We start from the raw sequence: 16,870 nt of genomic DNA, 5'->3' as shown, positions 1-16,870 counted from the left end.
TGATGATGTGATACTGTATGTGGGAAACCCAGGCGTGGCCTTACCCCAAACCCTTGACATGATTGAAAAATTTGGATCATTCTCAGGCTTTAAGTTAAACAAAAAGAAGTGTGAGATCTTGTTCTTGAGGGGAGGTGACGGTATTGTTGGGAGAAATCTGAGAGATGGTTGTATATGTGGGATCCCTATAGCACAGACATCAATCAAATATCTGGGAGTGCAGATAGGGAGAATGGTGGAAACAATTTATAAATGAATTATGGCCTGCTAATCAGGAAAATCATTACACAACTAAGGGGATGGAAAGGCTTACCCTTACCATTGCTGGCAAGATGCCACTTGATAAAAATGATGAGCTTTCCTAGGCTGCTGTATCCCTTTCAGACAATTCCGCTACTATTAAAACTAAAACATGTTAACAGACTCAACGCAGCATATGCGGATTTTGTGTGGAGGGGAAGGAAACCCAGAATAAAATTACGCACATTGATGAAGTCAGTGGAGGAGGGAGGAATCAATTTCCCAGACGTTAGGGGGTATAATCTGGTGTGTATTATGAGACACGTGATCGACTGGTTGAGAGGAACAAGTAGACACTCAGATCATGACATGGAGAACAAATACGCAACACCATGGGACCTGAAGTCCATTCTCCATGCCCCATTGTCTAGGACTGAGGGTCACATAAGAAACTCTATCATATTCCGAGACACCATGTAGTTAGAAAGAAACTGGGACTTTCCTGGAAGGTGTCTAAGTATTTAAATCCCTGGGCATCCCCAAATTTCTCTTAGGGACGAGACAACAAGTTATTTCTGGGATGGAAAGAGAAGGGCATCAAGAGAATGCAAGATGTTATGAATGTGGAGGAGAGACGCTGGATGACAGGAAGGGAAGTGCTCGATAAATATGACCTCAATAGCATTCACATTATCCAGTATGAGCAATTGAAGTTTGGAGTAATCAGAGATCTTGGCGAGATTGGAAGGGAACTGAACAAAAGTCCGATTGATGAGCTCCTGGAATGTGAGGTTACAAATGTAAATGTATCCCAAATTTACCGAACACTTAGGGAGGTATTAATATCTCGGGAGGATAGTCGTACCTTATTAGCATGGGAGAAACAACTGAAAGGTCAAGAAGTGGTGGGAAATAAATTGAAAGGGTGGGTCCAAATGCGGAAACACATCATCAACGAGGGTTGGAGAGGCACCCAGTTTAGGATTTTACATAGGGCTATTGTAGGTTTCAATATTCCGGGTAGATATGCACGTTGTCCAAAATGTCAAACAGAGAAAACAGATATGCTTCATGGACTCTGGGAATGTAAGGAAGTGCAGAGGTTCTGGAATCGAGTAAGAATGTTGGCCCAAACAACATGGGGGATATATTGCAGACCAGAATTAATGGTGTGGATTTTCCATTTCTTTGAGGGTGGAGTCAAAGGGGGATCAAATACTCGGGATAAAAGGACATTTGCAATCATAAATGACTTGGCCATGATAGCTAAAAGGTGTATCTTAAGACCCTGGATACACAGGGAGGGTCCATCTACAAAGGAGGTTATTGGGGAATTGCATGTTCTTCTGAAGTTGGAAAAATTGGAAGCGGAAAGGGATGAGGATCAAAAGACAGCCACGTTCTTTGGGAGATGGAAAAATGTTATTGAACACCACTTCACACGGGGAGAAATCAATAACTTGGTGGCACCTTTCATACACACGGAGTGGTATCTCCTGAATGAAATCCAGGGTAGCTTGGGCAACCTATGGCTCACTTAGCGGGGGCTCGAGAGGAAGGAGGAGGCGAGACGTCAAGGAAGTATTAAGACACATCATTGATTTTGGAAACACTAAAGAATGACACAGGGGTTTGAGAGACTATATTACATGTGGTTTATTTTGACTTTCTAGTTCGGTTTCATGATATGTCATTTTTCATGGAAGAACAATCTGGACTAGCAAGAGGGGGTTGTACCCCTTTTTTTCTTCTTCTATACAATACTCTGTCCTTCCCTTTAATCATACTCATTTTGTTATGGTTTTTATAAAATTTGGAAAATCAATAAAAAATGTTTGGGAAAAAAAACCCCAAAAAAAACGCATTTTTACAAAATAAAGGTTTTTTGCATCACTGAATTTTGAAGACTATAGTTTTTTTATTTTTCTGCCGACAGTCATCAGAGGGCTTGTTTTTTGCGAAATGAGTATAATATAATAATATATACATTTGTTGATCGCTTTCTATTCCACTTTTTGTAAGGCAGAATCTAGAAGAAACAGCACCTTACAAATAGTTTTTTGTTTTTTATTTACATCATTCACCAAACGTTAAAAATAATAAGGAATCTTTATTCTTCAAGTCGGTACGATTGTAGCAATACCACAATTATATAGTTTTTATTATGTTTTGCCGCTTTTACACCATAAAAACTATTTTATAGGGAAAAAAACTATTTTTTCATTCGTATATTCTGAGAGCTATAAGTTTTTTTATTTTTTTGGCTGATGGATGTGGTGTGGTGACTTGTTTTTTTGTGGTGACTTGTTTTTTTTGCTGGACAAAATGACGTTTTCAGTTGTACAATTTTTATGTATATACAGTCATATGAAAAAGTTTGGGCACCCCTATTAATGTTAACCTTTTTCTTTATAACAATTTGGGGTTTTGCAACAGCTATTTCAGTTTCATACATCTAATAACTGATGGACTGAGTAATATTTCTGGATTAAAATGAGGTTTCTTGTACTAACAGAAAATGTGCAATCCGCCTTTTAACAAAATTTTACCAGTGCAAAAGTATGGGCATCTCAACAAAAAAGTGACAATAATATTTTGTAGATCCTCCTTTTGCAAAAATAACAGCCTCTAGTCGCTTCCTATAGCTTTTAATGAGTTCCTGGATCCTGGATGAAGGTATATTTTACAATTCCTGTTTACAAAACAATTCCAGTTCAGTTAAGTTTGATGGTCGCCGAGCATGGACAGCACGCTTCAAATCATCCCACAGATTTTCAATGATATTCAGGTCTGGGAACTGGGATGGCCATTCCAGAACATTGTAATTGTTCCTCTGCATGAATGCCTGAGTAGATTTGGAGCGTTATTTTGGATCATTGTCTTGCTGAAATATCCATCCCCTGCGTAACTTCAACTTCGGCACTGATTCTTGCACATTATTGTCAAGAATCTGCTGATACTGAGTTGAATCCATGCGACCCTCAACTTTAACAAGATTCCCGGTGCCGGCATTAGCCTCACAGCCCCAACGCATGATGGAACCTCCACCAAATATTACTGTGGGTAGCAAGTGCTTTTCTTGGAATGCCGTATTTTTTTGCCTCCATGCATAACACCTTTTTGAATGACCAAACAACTCAATCTTTGTTTCATCAGTCCACAGGACCTTCTTCCAAAATGTAACTGGCTTGTCCAAATGTGCTTTTACATACCTCAGGCAACTCTGTTTGTGGCGTGCTTGCAGAAACTGCTTCTTTCGCATCACTCTCCCATACAGCTTCTCCTTGTGCAACGTGCGCTGTATTGTTGACCGATGCACATTGACACCATCTGCAGCAAGATGATGCTGCAGGTCTTTGGAGGTGGTCTGTGGATTGTTCTTGACTGTTCTCACCATTCTTCTCTGCCTTTCTGATATTTTTCTTGGCCTGCCACTTCTGGGCTTAACAAGAACTGTACCTGTGTTCTTCCATTTCTTTACTATGTTCCTCACAGTGGAAACTGATAGTTTAAATCTCTGAGACAATTTTTGGTATCCTTCCCCTGAACAACTACTATGTTGAATAATCTTTGTTTTCAGATCATTTGAGAGTTGTTTTGAGGAGCCCATAATGCCACTCTTCATTGGAGATTCAAATAGGAGAACAACTTGCAAGTGGCCACCTTAAATACCTTTTCTCATGATTGGATACACCTTCCTATGAAGTTCAAAGCTCAATGAGGTTACAAAACCAATTTAGTGCTTTAGTAAGTCAGTAAAAAGTAGTTAGGAGTGTTCAAATCATGAAATTGATAAGGGTGCCCATACTTTTGCACCGATCAAATTTTGTTTTAATGCGGATTGCACATTTTCTGTTAGTACAATAAACCTCATGTCAATCCAGAAATATTACTCAGTCCATAAGTTATTAGATATATGAAACCGAAATAGCTGTTGCAAAAACCCAAATTGTTATAAAGAAAAAAGGTTAACATTAGTAGGGGTCCCCAAACTTTTTCATATGACTGTATGACTTTTTTGATGGCATTTTAGTCCACTTTTTTTTGTCAGCTGTATGATGAAAAGACAGTTTTTGCTACTTTTTTTTAGTGTTCACTGAATGGGTTAACTAGTGTGACAGTTTTATAGAGCTGGTTGTTACGGACGCGGCGATATTAAATATGTGTACTTTTTTTTTCTTCACATAAATACAATTATTTATTGGATTTTTTTCACTTTTATGTTCCTTATTTTCAGATTTTTTCATTAATGTTTTTACTTTTATTAACATTTTCACTTAGTCTCTTTATGGCACATCACCTGACAGTGTTCTAATGGCAACTGTAATGTTCTGCAGTGCTCAACTACTATAAAGAAAAAACAAGATAGCCAGCACTGAATGTGCACTACTGCACTAAAAATTCCAAACTGTACTTATTATTAAAATTTGAGATTTTTGGCAAAAAATTGCAATTTCTTGAGCTACCCTGCCACGTCACGGCAAATTTCTTTGTGGCAGTCCAACTACTGCAGAACATCACAGCTGTCAGGGGTACTTTTCACGCTGTGACATCGCTAGCCGATGATAGCGATGCCGAGCGCGATAGTACCCGCCCCCGTCGCACATGCGATATCTTGTGATAGCTGCCGTAGCGAACATTATCGCTACGGCAGCTTCACACACACTTGCCTGCCCTGCGACGTCGCTCTGGCCAGCGACCTGCCTCCTTCCTAAGGGGGCGGGTCGTGCGGCGTCACAGTGACGTCACACGGCAGGCGGCCAATAGAAGCGGAAGGGCGGAGATGTGCAGGACGTAAACATTCCGCCCACCTTCTCCCTTCCGCATAGCTGCTGGAGGCAGGAAAGGGAGATGTTCCTCGCTCCTGCGGCTTCATACACAGCGATGTGTGCTGCCGCAGGAACGAGGAACAACATCGTACCTGTCGCTGCAGCGAAATTATGGAAATGACCGACACTACACAGATCACCGATTTTCGACGCTTTTGCAATCATTTATCGGTGCTTCTAAGCTTTGCTTGTTGCGAAGTCGTTACCGGTGCCGGATGTGCGTCACTTTCGATTTGACCCCGACGAGATCGCAGTAGCGATGTCGCAACGTGCAAAGTACCCCTCAGAACTGCACAGAGAAAGACTGAGTGATCATGCTGCAGGTATAATCACTCAGGCTTTTCATAGTTATGACGACTTCAGGTAACTGTGAAACGATCGGGGCTTTAGGATTGCGGAGGTCCCGATCGAAGGGAAGAGGAAGCGCAATTCTTCTCTAAATCCCCTAAGTGATATTGATCATGGCATTTAGGGGGTTAAATAGCCAGGGCCGTGCAGGCTTTCTGGTAAGAGCGATCATGCGTCATTGGCTGATCATTCTAATCAGAGCTGGAGCTGGTGACACCACCAATGCCAGGATCAAGCATATGGTCGGTGCTGTGTTTGCACCGATCATACCTCAATGTTGCAGGCAATTTCATTAGCTTGAAATGCAATGAAATGAAATTTGTTTGAGAGCGGTGAAACCCCCCATGGCTTCAAATCTTGGTGACGTGCTGTGAGAAGCTGTAGGCACCTTTATGCGATCATCGTCACCGCTGTCACGGTGGCTGCATGATTGCCAGGACGTACCCATACGTCCAAGGTCGGAAACCCCTTCCTAACCAGGACGTGTGGTACGGCTAATGCTGGCATCACAAGAGACGATCTATCGTGCAATGTGTCGTCGGGGTCACGGTTTTCGTGACGCACATCCGTCATCATTCACGACGTCGTCTCGTGTGACACCTACGTGCGACTCCAAATCGGTTATAAATCGTGGATCGTGTACTCGTCGCTCATTTTTAAAAAATTGTTTAATCTTATTTGCGCAGGTTGTTCATTAGTCCCGGGGCAGCACACGTTGCTCCGTGTGACACCCCGGGAATGATGAACACAGCTTACATGCGTCCCGCGGCACCCCCAGCTATGCGGAAGGAAGGAGGTGGGCGGGATGTTTACGTCCCGCTCATCTCCGCCCCTCCGCTTCTATTGGCCGACGGCTGTGTGACGTCGCTGTGACGCCGAACGTCCCTCTCCCTTCAGGAAGAGGATGTTCGCTGCCCACAGCGAGGTCGCTCAGCAGGTAAGTACGTGTGACGGTGGTTTAACGACTTTGTGCGATACGGGCAGCGATTTGCCCGTGATGCACAAACGATGGGGGCGGGTACGATCGCTCGTGCAATCGCACGATAGATTGTACCGTGTGAAGCCCGCATAAGGGTTGATCTGTTTTAGGCACACTACAAGGCTCAGAAGTGAGAGAGATTTGAATTTGAGAGACCAAATTTTGCTGGATTGGTTTATAGGAGCCATGTTGCTTTTTATGCATTTATGAGCTACTTATAATGCGAAACCCTCTAATTTTACATTCAGAGATGAGGAATTGGTATAATTTTCACCTACATAATATTTTTTCGTGGCTTTTTATTCCAATATATGGGAGGCAGATTGAACAAACAGTTGTACACCACGCTGTATTGGTTCATGCTATGAGGTTTTCTATTAGATTGAACTGTAATTGCCTTACTGAATAATTCAATTTTGCTTTTTAACGTGCCATTTCTATAGACATTTTAAGTAGAAATGTTCAAAAATATTTAAAAGATATTTTGTTAAAAAAATAATAATTGGTTTTATTATTGGCAGATGACTGTACCAGGAAAACAGAGAGACAACTCATATCTTCAATTTTTAAATCAGATGACCTTGAGATGACACAGCATACAATTAAAGTAAATGCCACGACTCCAGATATCCCATCATGCCTTCACAGCAAAGATCTATCCTCAGATCCTATCAGACAGGTCTTCTCTTCCGAATCATTACAGACTACTAAGAAAAATAACAGTCATAAAACAAGCTTTAAAAATCGAACTGCTTTTACAGCAGACAAGCCAATTTCACATTCAGAATATGGAAATAATTTTCCCCGCAAAACATTTTTTGTTCAACATCAAAAAATTCACACAATGGAGAATAGATTTTCTGGTTCCAAGCATGGGAAATATTTTACCAGGAAAACAGATCTTGTTAGGCATGATAGAATTCATACTAAGGAGAAGTCATGTTCATGTTCCGAATGTGGGAAATGTTTTGTACAGAAAAGACACCTTCTTAGTCACCAGAAAACTCACACAGGGGAGAAGTCTTTTTCATGTTCGGAATGTGGGAGATGTTTTGTACGGAAATATATCCTAATTAGACACCAGAGAACTCACACAGGGGAGAAGTCTTTTTCATGTTCAGAATGTGGGAAATGTTTTGCACATAAATCATTTCTTCTTACACATCAGAGAAATCACACAGGGGATAAGCCTTTCTCATGTTCAGAATGTGGGAAATGTTTTGTACGTAAATCATCTTTTCTTAGACACCAGAAAACTCACACAGGGGAGAAGCCATTTTCATGTTCAGAATGTGGGAAATGTTTTGTACAGAAAAGACACCTTCTTAATCACCAGAAAACTCACACAGGGGAGAAGTCTTTTTCATGTTCGGAATGTGGGAAATGTTTTGTACGGAAAGATATCCTAATTAGACACCAGAGAACTCACACATTGGAGAAGTCTTTTTCATGTTCAGAATGTGGGAAACGTTTTACACGTAAATCATTTCTTCTTACACATCAGAGAAATCACACAGGGGATAAGCCGTTCTCATGTTCAGAATGTGGGAAATGTTTTGTATGTAAATCATCTTTTCTTAGACACCAGAAAACTCACACAGGGGAGAAGCCATTTTCATGTTCAGAATGTGGGAAATGTTTTGTACAGAAAAGTTACCTTCTTAATCACCAGAAAACTCACACAGGAGAGAAGTCTTTTTCATGTTCGGAATGTGGGAAATGTTTTGTACGGAAATATATCCTAATTAGACACCAGAGAACTCACACAGGGGAGAAGTCTTTTTCATGTTCAGAATGTGGGAAATGTTTTGCACGTAAATCATTTCTTCTTACACATCAGAGAAATCACACAGGGGATAAGCCTTTCTCATGTTCAGAATGTGGGAAATGTTTTGTATGTAAATCATCTTTTCTTAGACACCAGAAAACTCACACAGGGGAGAAGCCATTTTCATGTTCAGAATGTGGGAAATGTTTTGTACAGAAAATACACCTTCTTAGTCACCAGAAAACTCACACAGGGGAGAAGTCTTTTTCATGTTCGGAATGTGGGAAATGTTTTGTACGGAAAGATATCTTAATTAGACACGAGATAACTCACACAGGGGAGAAGTCTTTTTCATGTTCAGAATGTGGGAAATGTTTTGCACGTAAATCATTTCTTCTTACACATCAGAGAAATCACACAGGGGATAAGCCTTTCTCATGTTCAGAATGTGGGAAATGTTTTGTACGTAAATCATCTTTTCTTAGACACCAGAAAACTCACACAGGGGAGAAGCCATTTTCATGTTCAGAATGTGGGAAATGTTTTGTACATAAATCAATTCTTCTTATACATCAGAAAACTCACACTGAGGAGAAAGCTTTTTTATGTTCAGAATGTGGAAAGTGTTTTGTACAGAAATCTCATCTTGTTACACATCAGAAAATTCATACAGGCGAGAAGCCTTTTTCATGTTCAGAATGTGGGAAATGTTTTATAAAGAAATCTAATTTGGTTGAACACCAGAGACGTCACACAGGGGATAAGCCTTTTTCTTGTAAAGAATGTGGAAAGTGTTTTGTACATAAATCAAATCTTGTTACACATCAGAAAATTCACACAGGGGAGAAGCCATTTTCATGTTCAGAATGTGGGAAATGTTTTGCACGTAAATCATTTCTTCTTACACATCAGAAAACTCACACAGGGGAGAAGCCTTTTTCATGTTCAGAATGTGGGAAATGTTTTGCAGATAAATCATATTTTGTGAAACACCAGATAAGTCACACAAGGGAGAAGACTTTTTCATGTTTATAATAATAATAATAATAATTTTATTCATTTATATAGCGCTATTAATTCCAGCAAATTACAGCGCTTTACATACATTGGCAATACTGTCCCCATTGGGGCTCACAATCTAGAGTCCCTATCTGTATGTTTCTGGAGTGTGGGAGGAAACCGGAGTACCCGGAGGAAACCCACGCAAACACTGGGAGAACATACAAACTCCTTGCAGATAGTGTCCTTGGTGGGATTTGAACCCAGGACCCCAGCACTGCAAGACTGCAGTGCTAACCACTAAGCCACCGTGCCGCCCATGTTTAGAATGTGGAAAAAGTTTTTTAAAGCTATTTTAACTTATTAGACACCACAGCAGTCAAACAGGGAAGAGTATTTTTACTGTTCAGAATGTGGGAAATATTTTAACCAGATATCGGATGTTATGATACACCAGAGAATTCATACAGGGAAGAAGCCATAGTCATACCTACATTTTGAAACCTAAATTACTGGAAAATCATATTTTGCTTACCATCAAAAATAATTCACATGGGTAGAAATTATATATCTTATTGTATAATGTTTCTTTATTGAATAATTCACAACAAAAAGACAAAGAACAGAAAGAGAAAAAGATCATCAGTATCATCAACATGACGTATACATCTTGTTACATACAGTGAAACCTCGCTTAACGAATAACCCAGTTAACGAGAATGTCGCTGAACGAGCAAAGCTTTCTGTAAGTTTGTAATTCGGTTTACAAGAAAGCTTTGCTGTACGAGCAAAATTCTCACTGCACACACGTCCGGTTCCGTACATCCACCGCGCTCTAACCCGCTCTTGCAGTCCACACAAACACACACAAGCACTCACAAACACACACAAACAAACACGCACACACATACAGTATTATGCTCACCTTACCTTCCGTTCCATCGCCGGCCTCATGGTTCTTGTAGTTCACCGGTGCATCGCGATGAGAGAGGAATCCTCGCGGCGAACTACAGGACCCAAGAGGCCGGCGATGGAACGGAAGGTAAGATGAGCATAATATGTGTACCTTCCGTTCCATCGCCGGCCTCCTGGGTCCTGTAGTTCGCCGCTCCAGGATGTGTATCGGCAGGCAGCGCGACGAGGCAGGAAGTTCCGCTGTCAGATGCTACTCAAAGGCAGCATGCTGGCCAATCAGAGGCAAGCAACTCCTGCCTTTGACGTCAGCGATCTGGGTGCGGAAGTTCCTCCCTCGTCGTCATGGTTACCCGATACACAGCCCGTACTAGCGAACAGCAAGTCCCAGGAGACCGGCGATGGAACGGAAGGTAAGGTGAGCATAATATGTGAGTGTACGTGCGTGCGTGCTTGTGTGTGTGTGGAATGACACAATAGGGGACCAGGATGGAACATTTAACAAGTTGTTGAACGAATTGTCTGCATTGCAATGATTTCCTATGGGAAATCTTGCTTTGCTGAACGAGTAACTTGGTTAACAAGCACAGTCCCAGAACGGATTGTTCTCGTTAACCAAGGTTCCACTGTACTTGGATTGATTTTCATCCTGTATCCCTCATATTGTTGCTACAATTATGCCCTGTATTAACTAACAGCTTAAAATAGCTAAAACTACTATATATTCATACATTTGAAAAAGAAGGAATACTTAAATATCAGTTGTTGTAAATCATTTTTTCACATCAGAAATTATATATTTTATAAACAAATTGTACAAAAAAAATATGAGACTGTTGTATAATTTAATGAGCAAGGGAAATTACTTTAAAATGAAATGTATTTTTGTACTATAAGACACGTTTAACAAGAAAAAAATCTTGGTAATAAGTAAGTGGCTCTTAAGGTAACTTTACACACAATGATATCGCTAACGATATATCGTTGGGGTCACGGTGTTCGTGACGCACATCTGGCGCCGTTAGCGATATCGTGTGTGACTAAAAGGAGCGACGATCAACGATCACAAAAACGTCAAAAATCGTTGATCGTTGACACGTCGCTCCCTATGATAATATCGTTGGTGGTGCATGCCGCTGGTTGTTCGTCGTTCCTGCGGCATCACACATCGCTATGTGTGACACTGCAGGAATGACGAACATCTCTTTACCTGCGTCCACCGGTAATGAGGAAGGAAGGAGGTGGGTGGCATGTTCCGGCCTCTCATCTCCGCCCCTCCTCTGCTATTGGGTGGCCGCTTATTGACGCCGCACGAACCTCCCCCTTAAAGGAGAGATTGTTCAGTGTCTCCAGCGACGTCACTAAGCAGGTATGTGCGTGTGACGCTGCCGTAGCGATATTGTACGCTACGGCAGCGATTACCTCCAAGACGAAACAGCGACGTGGGCGGGTGCTATCGAGCGTGTAAAGCACCCTTAAGGCTATGTTCACACAGAGCGTTTTTGCAGCGTTTTTTAGCCTTGGTTTTATGCAAATCCATGCTAATGAAAAGCTGCTTTTTACAGCCTCAGCAAAGTCTGAGATTTCTGAAATCTCATGCATACACACACAACCACCCCAGATTTTTTCCTGACTGTTTTGTCAAATAGCTGCGTTTTTTAGTCAAGTTTTTAAAGAATGAACATGTCCATTTGTGACGCCCATGACCTTATCAGTGTGTCACAACTGCACTCCTTTCTCTTATGGTGCAGAACTCACCCCCCCCATGGTTCTGGGTTTATTAACTTTTGGTATTGCTTCCATCAGAACTCAACTCCTAACCACACCTCACACCACACTCTGTCAGGCACACCAGTAAGTGGTCTAGCTGGAAAAGGGCCACCTGCCTAGGGGTCTGTCAGACTGGTGGGAGAGACATAGTCAGTTCAGGAGTAGATCCCACAGAGTGAGGAGCTGGGAGTAGTAGTGTCGCGGACGGGTGCCGCTCCACGGCAGAGGGACTGCTCGAGGTGCTCGGATCCGGGATCGTGTCTGGGCATCGAGTGGTGACCGGACTCGGGGCTAGCGCAACCGCCCGTCCTCGCAACAGTGAAAAGGGGGGATATTTACAGGGGAGATAGTTTTTGTCTGTGACGCCACCCGTCGGTTGCGGTGATGAGATGGTGGCACCGCCGCTGCCTCTGGTGCCAGTGCCCGGGACCGATGGTATGGGGCAGCAAGGTGGTATCCCCTCTACGGGTAGCGGAGGTGTAGTCCCGGGGCCCAGATGTAGGTGGGGAGCAGTGCTGGGGTGCCGTTGGCAGGTTGGACCGGATAACACCGGTGTACTCACGATTAGGAATAATCCACACAGAGTCTGTGCTGTAAACCAAGGCCGGATGCCAGTTGCCGTTCGAGAGGTGTGCTGGTCCCGCACACGGGTTAACAAGGTAGGAACCCTTCCTCCTGCACTTGTGTCATGCTGTGTATTGCTTTAACCCGCTTGGAACTGGAAAAATCCGCTCCCCTGCAGTTTTCTATACAGGGAAGCCATTACCCGCAAAATCTGACCCATGGGATTTTAATGAGTTCTTGGCGGACACCCTATCCCCCGCGTTGGGCTGCCGTTTTGCTCTATCTGGGCTTCTCTCTCTGGAAACAAGGCCTGGAACCTTGTCCCGCTGGTCAGTTAACAAGGGGCTTGAAGCTTGCCTCGTCCTAGGGTCCAGGTACCCTGCCTGTGCACGGCCTCCGGACCGGATTCCTGTTGTCGGTACTGGCGGGCAACAACTCTGCCCCGGTCCACTTCAGGTCTCCCGCGACCGGATCTCCGTCGGCTGTGGCCCTACTCTGCCGTCTGCCACCTAGTCGGTTTTCCCGTGGTCCAAGGGCTCCGGCCTTGACCACATTGCACTTCAGCTCCTCTCCACTTAACTCCACTGTCAGACTGTTCTTTCTCAACTCTCTATTCTGCTGTTCCCTCCCCTTGTCACCTCAAGACCCCTAGGTGGACGTTTCCATCCGCCTGGTCCCGCCCACTGGTGTGTCCCGGCTGTCATGGGGGGGCCGACTAGGCTTGTGGCTGGAGTTTCTGTGTGTGGAAAGTGGTGTTAATTCCCAAGGAGGAGGCGATTCCTGTACAGTTGGTGGGGGCTACAGTAATCTGTGACTACCTGGTTTTGCCAGGGCGTCACACTCCTCCTTGGTAAAACAGAGCCCAACCGTGGGCTGTCCGGCACCGGTGTTTATTTTTTTCGGCATCTGAAAAAAGGTACAACATAAATAACATTTCAACAGTAAAACTTTTGAACATTTCATCCCTTTATGGGAGGCACATAGCTTAACACTAGAACTACTGGACTCGTGACACCTATATAGAAATACATGGTGCAAAGTAGTTAAAATGACTACCTCAGTAGTTCTAGTGTTAAACGTTACTTTAACAGTTACCATCTATCCTTTTTCCTTTGTCCTGCCACCCAAAACACCTGTACCCTCCTTGGTGTCAACGCTAGTCGTAGGTGCTACACCATTCCGGGCTCCTGTGGGTGTCCTTGTTAGTGTCCGGGTCAAAGTTCCGCACCCTGTATCACCCCAAAGGGTCCCATGGACCGGAACCCTTTGGCCTGGAGGGTAGGCACCGGTTTCCGTGGTGACTGGGCCTCGGCTGACTCCACTGCAGGCCCTTCCTTCAACCGACCTCTCCAGTGGGTGCCGCCTCCTGGCGGCGAGTAACAAGAAGGTAGATGGGGGGTTATTTTCAAGACCTAAGAAAGTTTTTGGGGTAGTTTCGCCAGTCCTGAAACCATGGTCCATGTTTTTAACTGTTAACCAGGGTAAACTTTTTAAACAGCTGTATATCAGGTGAAGTACACAGTTAATTGGCATTTGAATTTGCTTATACATTACTATATACACAGGCATACAGGCTTCACTCACTCTCTGTATCTGAGTGGTGGCTGACCTAGGTTAGGGCGTGTAGACCTCCTCAACCCTAAGTTCTCTCCTAGGCTCGGTGGGCTGAGACTATTTACAGGTTCCCCACTCCTGGTGATAGGTAAGGTAGGCAAAGACCGCCGGGTGCGTAGCATAGGTATAGGTGCAACTCTAGGTGTAGGGTCAGCAGGCCTCTTTGGTTCTGGCTCTTCCATGGGTTGTGGGAATGTTAGAATGGGAACGATCACGGCCCCATTTTACATAGGCCAATCTGCTGGGAAGTCACCTAGGACAGTGTCAATCACCTCTTTCCCTCTTTCTGGACTCGGGACTAGAGTGGGCACTTCTTCCAAGACTTTCAGGGGTTCTGGGCACCTTTTCAGTTGGTCCCTCGAGACGGTAGCTGTAGTGTTTCCTTGGTCTCGACTCACGAGATAGGTCTTTTGATTCTCGGAGTCAGAGGGTTGTATCACATAGGGGACCTTCTCCCACTGGTCGTCCAATTTATACAGTCTTCTCTTCCTCATCAGTACCACATCTCCTGGTACAAAGAGGGCAGCTTTTGCCTGTTTGTTGAAGTGCTGCTCTTGCTTTTTCCAGCTTTAGTTCAGATTCTCTTCCACATATTCTTGAATCTGCTTGTACTGCATCTGACGTTTGGAATTCCAGTCTGTGGTCGGAGAGATAGTTTCTGGCACCTCAACATCCATATCCAGATCCACTGGCAATCTCCCGGTGTTAAAAAATATACTCTTAAATATATTTTTCTTCAAATACGTAAAAGCGCATGAAAGAAAGAACTTCAAAAATGTAAAAAATAAATGTATTTTATCTATTTAAAATGGTTGCCAGGGTTCAGTTACAGAAAGGAAACATAATATACTTCATTAGCTTACGGAAAAGAGTTCATTTAGTCCATACTGATCAATGGGAAATCTTCATCCATCTCTCCTTGGATTCTGAATGGCAAGGCAGGGGTGATATACCGTAGGCTTCTCAGCATGTGTTCATCTTGCAGCCTGTAAGCATTCTGGGACAGCTGACGACATGCAGGAGCCGAAGTAGCCCCCTCCATCGTGTGTTATATAACAACTGTCCAATCCATATAGGGTGTTTCAACTGAACACAGTTCCATATGACATAATCACTAGAAGCTTCCAGAAAATATATATATATCCTTCCATGTCAGCACTTATGTATATTCAATATGGATATTTTAATATTTATTCCTTATAAAAACTTTATCAATAAACTATGCCCTCCAACATAAACAGAACTGTGAACATATATGTCCTACTATAAAATATTTGATAACTAGATGTATTAATTTTAATGTTTTTACAATTCCCCCTTGAAGCGGGTGAATTATTGATTATTATTAATGAAACCCCGAAAATTAATTAATACATCATTAAAATAACAAATCTTCTTTCCTTATTTTGGCGATAATGGATTAATATCAATAATAATGATGAATAATAATCAATTTGCATTATTCATGTTGTAAGTTCAATAATATAATAATGTGGATTCATGTTATGGTAGGCCGTGACTGATTAATCATATAAAAATATATAATTATGCTTCGCTAGACCTAAAAAGAAATGCAAAACAAATCCAGTCACCATATGATGTCCTCTGAGTTGATGTCTTCTTATCTCCGATGTAATCCGGCATGAACACAGTCTCTTAGAAATAAATCCTTTGATTAAAGATGAATGGTTACCAATTTAATACAGTCCCGTATTGCGTTTATTATCGTTAGATCAAGTCCATAAACTTTATTCTTTATTACAAAGTCCATAGCCAATGTTGATAAACCACAGTTCATGAGTGTAGAAGAATAGCATCAGTCTTTGATGTCTGTGCAGTGTAATTTACATTAGTCACCTTTATCCTCCGCGCTGCCTGTTGTCAAATCCTGAAACAGATGTTAGGCTATGTGCACAGGTTGCGTTTTTTTCAGCGCGGAAAAAAGCGCACCCTCTGGCAGAGGGGAGAATTGTAAACAATGCTTTTTGAGAAACAACGCATCGAAAACGCATGCGTTTTTCTTGCGTTTTTCATGCGTTTTTCATGCGTTTTTTTAGGTGCGTTTTTTAAGACTTGTCAGTGTTAATAAAGTTGGTTGAACACAGACCTTTGGAAAAAAAAACCTGTGATGTCATTTCCTTCTCCACATTCTGTTTGGATAAATGGGAGGGCTTGGAATGGAAGGAGCACCATTTGAATTTTGGAAAAGTTGAAATAAACTTCGTGCACCATGTCACATTAGCAGGACCCCTTGGGTACCTATACGTCAGAAAACCCCCACAAGTGACCCCATTTGGGAATCTGCACCCCTCAAGGATTTTATTCAGGAGTATATTAAGCATTTTGAATCCACAGCTACTTCCCCCAAAATGTTGCTGTAGCAACAATATTCTCACTTTTAGGCCCGTTTCACACGTCAGTGAAAAACACTGACATTTTTCACTGACGTGTAAAACACGCACATGTCCCTCCGTGTGCCGTGAATCACGGCACATGTGGGTTGTCTAAGTGCAATCCGGGCTCCGTTCTCCGTGGCCCGTGATTGCACTCAGTAATCATCTCACCTGCGCCCGCTCCCGCTCTCCATGGTGCTGATCGCTCCCGCGGTGCAGCATCCGGCTGGTGCTGACCCCCGCAGCAGCTACTTCCGGGTCGGCTGTGTCGCGCATCATGAATATGCGCGACAATAATGAGCCGGCTCAGAAGCAGCAGGGAGAACGGGCTGCAGAGGACATCGCTGGACGCCGGGTGAGTAAAAATGATTTTTATTTCAAAAGCACGTTTTTTTCTGGCACGTGTTTCACGGACCACACCACTGCGTGGTCTGTGGAACATCAGTGATGCCAG

The 16,870-nt window shown here is 43.0% G+C and overlaps 1 protein-coding gene across 1 annotated transcript in view; it reads left to right on the top strand.

The window, feature by feature from the left end:
* Positions 1-10,144, top strand: part of LOC142312272 (uncharacterized) — a 159,486-nt gene extending 149,342 nt beyond the window's left edge. The window contains 1 exon segment of the mRNA XM_075351207.1: positions 6,918-10,144. Within this exon segment, the coding sequence (XP_075207322.1) occupies positions 6,918-9,199 (2,282 nt within the window). The 3' untranslated portion in view covers positions 9,200-10,144.
* The last annotated feature ends 6,726 nt before the right edge of the window (positions 10,145-16,870 follow it).

Source organism: Anomaloglossus baeobatrachus, chromosome 5 (genome assembly GCF_048569485.1).
Source record: "Anomaloglossus baeobatrachus isolate aAnoBae1 chromosome 5, aAnoBae1.hap1, whole genome shotgun sequence".
Lineage (NCBI taxonomy): Eukaryota > Metazoa > Chordata > Amphibia > Anura > Aromobatidae > Anomaloglossus > Anomaloglossus baeobatrachus.
This window is presented reverse-complemented; position numbering and strand designations above follow the sequence as displayed.